This window comes from Acanthamoeba castellanii, assembly GCF_000313135.1.
Source record: "Acanthamoeba castellanii str. Neff unplaced genomic scaffold scf7180000084416, whole genome shotgun sequence".
Lineage (NCBI taxonomy): Eukaryota > Discosea > Longamoebia > Acanthamoebidae > Acanthamoeba > Acanthamoeba castellanii.
Genome location: NW_004457418.1, coordinates 14,682 through 17,398, shown reverse-complemented (window position 1 = coordinate 17,398; position 2,717 = coordinate 14,682). Strand labels below are relative to the sequence as shown.

Sequence of the window (2,717 nt, the reverse complement as noted above, 5' to 3'; positions counted from 1 at the left end):
AATGGTGGGCAATAATAGGGTGGCGCATAATGTGTGGGGGGGGGGGTAGTGGCAGTACGCGAATCTTCTTCGCGGAAAGGCTCTGTCGTTTGCGCATGAACCTAGCCACGAGCTCCGGCCGCATCACATTCGTCACGCTCGTCACCTGCGCCGCCGCCGCCGCCGCCGCGTCGTGATGAGGTGGCTGCCAGCCAGCCTGGTGGCCACCGTGGGGCGTACGCGTACCTTGATGGTTCCGCCGAGCCCCCACCACGACTTGAACCCGTTGAAGAAGAACTTCTTCACGTCCGAATTGGGCAGGAACTGGACACACGTAAGCAACCACGCAAGGCAAGCCAGCCAGCCAGCCAGCAATCAGTAGGAAGCAAGCAAGGAGGAAGCGCCATCCCATCCGTAGGTATTATTACGACGACGACGACGACGACGACGGTGATGACGATGGCATTGGTGGCGGTGGCGGTGGCGGTGGCTGCTTGTGGTGCGGGTGTGTACCTGGTGGCGGTACATGTTGAGCAGGAGCTCCGCGGCCTGCCTGTCCATCTCCTGCCCCTCGAGATCCGACATCTGCAGCCCCACAGCCCCCCCCCCGCACGCACGACTCGCAGGTTAGGGGGGGAGGGCCGACCTTGGTGGCTGGTGGCTGGTGGCTGGTGGATGGATGGATCTAGGGTGGACGGAAGTGCGGCAAGACTGGTGCGTACGGCAAAGGTGGCGACCACGGCCTCCTCCCGGTCGATCTTGTCCTGCGCCTTGCACGACGTGTAGGGACCTGCAAGCCCAGGCCAAGCCACCGGCCCACCCACCAACCAAAGAACCAACCGCACCACCCATTTGGCACCCGAGAAATGGCGACGGACGTCGCGGCCGAAACGACCACACGGTTGTGAGCATCAACCCCCCCCCACCAGGCAGGTAGAGCGCGGGAATGGATGGCGCCGTACACACGACGGTGGTGGCGAAGCTCTGGCCCATCTGCATGGCCTCGTAGTAGTGCACGCACCTCTCCGCGCAACACACCAGCTGCTCACACCCCCAGCCACCCACCCCCCTCTCTTCAGTTTGCCCAATGCTGACACGATACACGCACGCGCACGCCGCGAGAGAGTGAGAGAGAGTGACGAACGGGAGTCTCGGAGGCGCAGGCGTGCTTGCGGTGGCAGATGAGGCAGTACAACCGATGATCGGCCATCCCCTTCCTGCATTGCATGGAGAACCCCCCCCCCAACCACCAACAACAACAATGTTAGCACGTTGGTTGAATAATTGAGCAGAGGCGTATATGGTGCGTGCCGGAGGTAGGCCAGAAGGCCCACGAAGAAGTTGCCCCCGAGGAATTTGGCGGAGCACTGGCCCATGAACGAGGCCGACGCCGTGTTCCGGCTCTTCTTCTCGGCCAGCCTATCCTTGCCTGGTGCACCACGCGCCCGCCCCGGGCACACGTTGGTGTTGTTGTTGTTGTTGTTGTTTGAGATGGAGAGGGGGTAGCGACGACCGTTGGTTGGTTGGTCGGTTGGTTGGTTGGTTGGCATGTGCCCCCCCCCCCAAGGGAGCGCAAGCGCGGCGGTGGTGGTGGTGGTGGTGGTGGTGGTGGTGGTGGTGTACCGAGTTCGTGCTGCTGGGCGGGCGTTTCGCAGATCTCGCACTTCTGGCGCCCATGCACGTTGAGGTAGGTGCACGCTCCACACACCCACATGTCCTCTGCAAAGCATGGCCACCGCCACCGCCACCGCCGCCGCCACCCGCGGATGCGTGCACGCGCGTGAGTTGAGTTGGTCCCTACCGGCTGGGCGGTGGCGGTCTCGGCGTGGTGTGAGCGCACGCGCGTGCTGGTTAGGTACGTTACCTTCTTCGTGGTCGCCATCGAGCTCCTCGTCGCCCTCCTCTTCCTCGTCGCCCTTGGCCTTGGCCTTGTCTACGGAAGAGGGGAAGGCAGGAGGAAGGCGAAGAAGAAGAAGAAGAAGAAGAAGAAAGAGGAGGCAGGAGTCATGAGAAGAGCAGAAAGAAGAAAACAACTGTGTGGCGGTGGTGCGTGTGCGTGTGCGGTGGTGCGTAAATGAATGTATAAATGATGCATTCGTACTCGTACTACCTACGTCGTCGTCGTTCTTAGAGAACCACGAGCGGATGTGGCGGAAGTGCTTGCGTCGGGTGTTGGCTCCCCACGTCTGTCGTGTAGAACCGAGGTTGGATGGATCAGCAGCGGACCCATCCAATAAAGAGAAATATAGAAAAGATATAATTATATATATATATGTAAAATATGTAATAAATAGGAGAGAATGAATGCGTGCAGTGGGTTTCTTCCCGAGAGAGAGAGAGAGAGAGGGTGGTGGCTGGTGCGAGGTACCTCGCGTAGGTACTTCATGGCGATGGACTTGAAGTAGAAGGAGGCGATGCGGTTGTTGCTGATCTCCTCCCCCTCCCGGTCCCCCTCCCCCTGGCTCTGCTTCACCACGAGGTAGGGCAACGGGAACTTATGACCTGCACATATTCGACATATAATATTATATATATACATACATACATACATCCACATACCCCACGTGATATGTGTGATTATCATAAGTGGACGAATCACCCGGAGGGGGATATTTAGGGGAGGGGGGGTGCTGCACCTCGCTTGACGGCGAGGATGTGCTTCTGGACGTCCGACGCCTTCTCCGCTGCCGGCAGCCGCCCGAAGTCGAGCGACAGGATAACTGGGGCAGCACGTCACC

At 59.8% G+C, this 2,717-nt stretch overlaps 1 protein-coding gene across 1 annotated transcript in view; it reads right to left on the bottom strand.

Moving 5' to 3' along the window:
* ACA1_320570 (Znfinger in Ran binding protein and others domain containing protein) overlaps positions 1–2,717 on the bottom strand; it is a gene marked incomplete at both ends in the record, with an annotated part of 5,161 nt that overhangs the window by 1,620 nt on the left and 824 nt on the right. The window contains 12 exons of the mRNA XM_004338378.1: positions 102–196; positions 226–303; positions 493–564; positions 702–769; positions 906–1,020; positions 1,124–1,192; positions 1,314–1,408; positions 1,603–1,698; positions 1,844–1,912; positions 2,087–2,165; positions 2,348–2,481; positions 2,616–2,655. Of these exons, the coding sequence (XP_004338426.1) occupies positions 102–196; positions 226–303; positions 493–564; positions 702–769; positions 906–1,020; positions 1,124–1,192; positions 1,314–1,408; positions 1,603–1,698; positions 1,844–1,912; positions 2,087–2,165; positions 2,348–2,481; positions 2,616–2,655 (1,010 nt within the window). The remainder of the gene's footprint in view (positions 1–101; positions 197–225; positions 304–492; positions 565–701; positions 770–905; positions 1,021–1,123; positions 1,193–1,313; positions 1,409–1,602; positions 1,699–1,843; positions 1,913–2,086; positions 2,166–2,347; positions 2,482–2,615; positions 2,656–2,717) is intronic.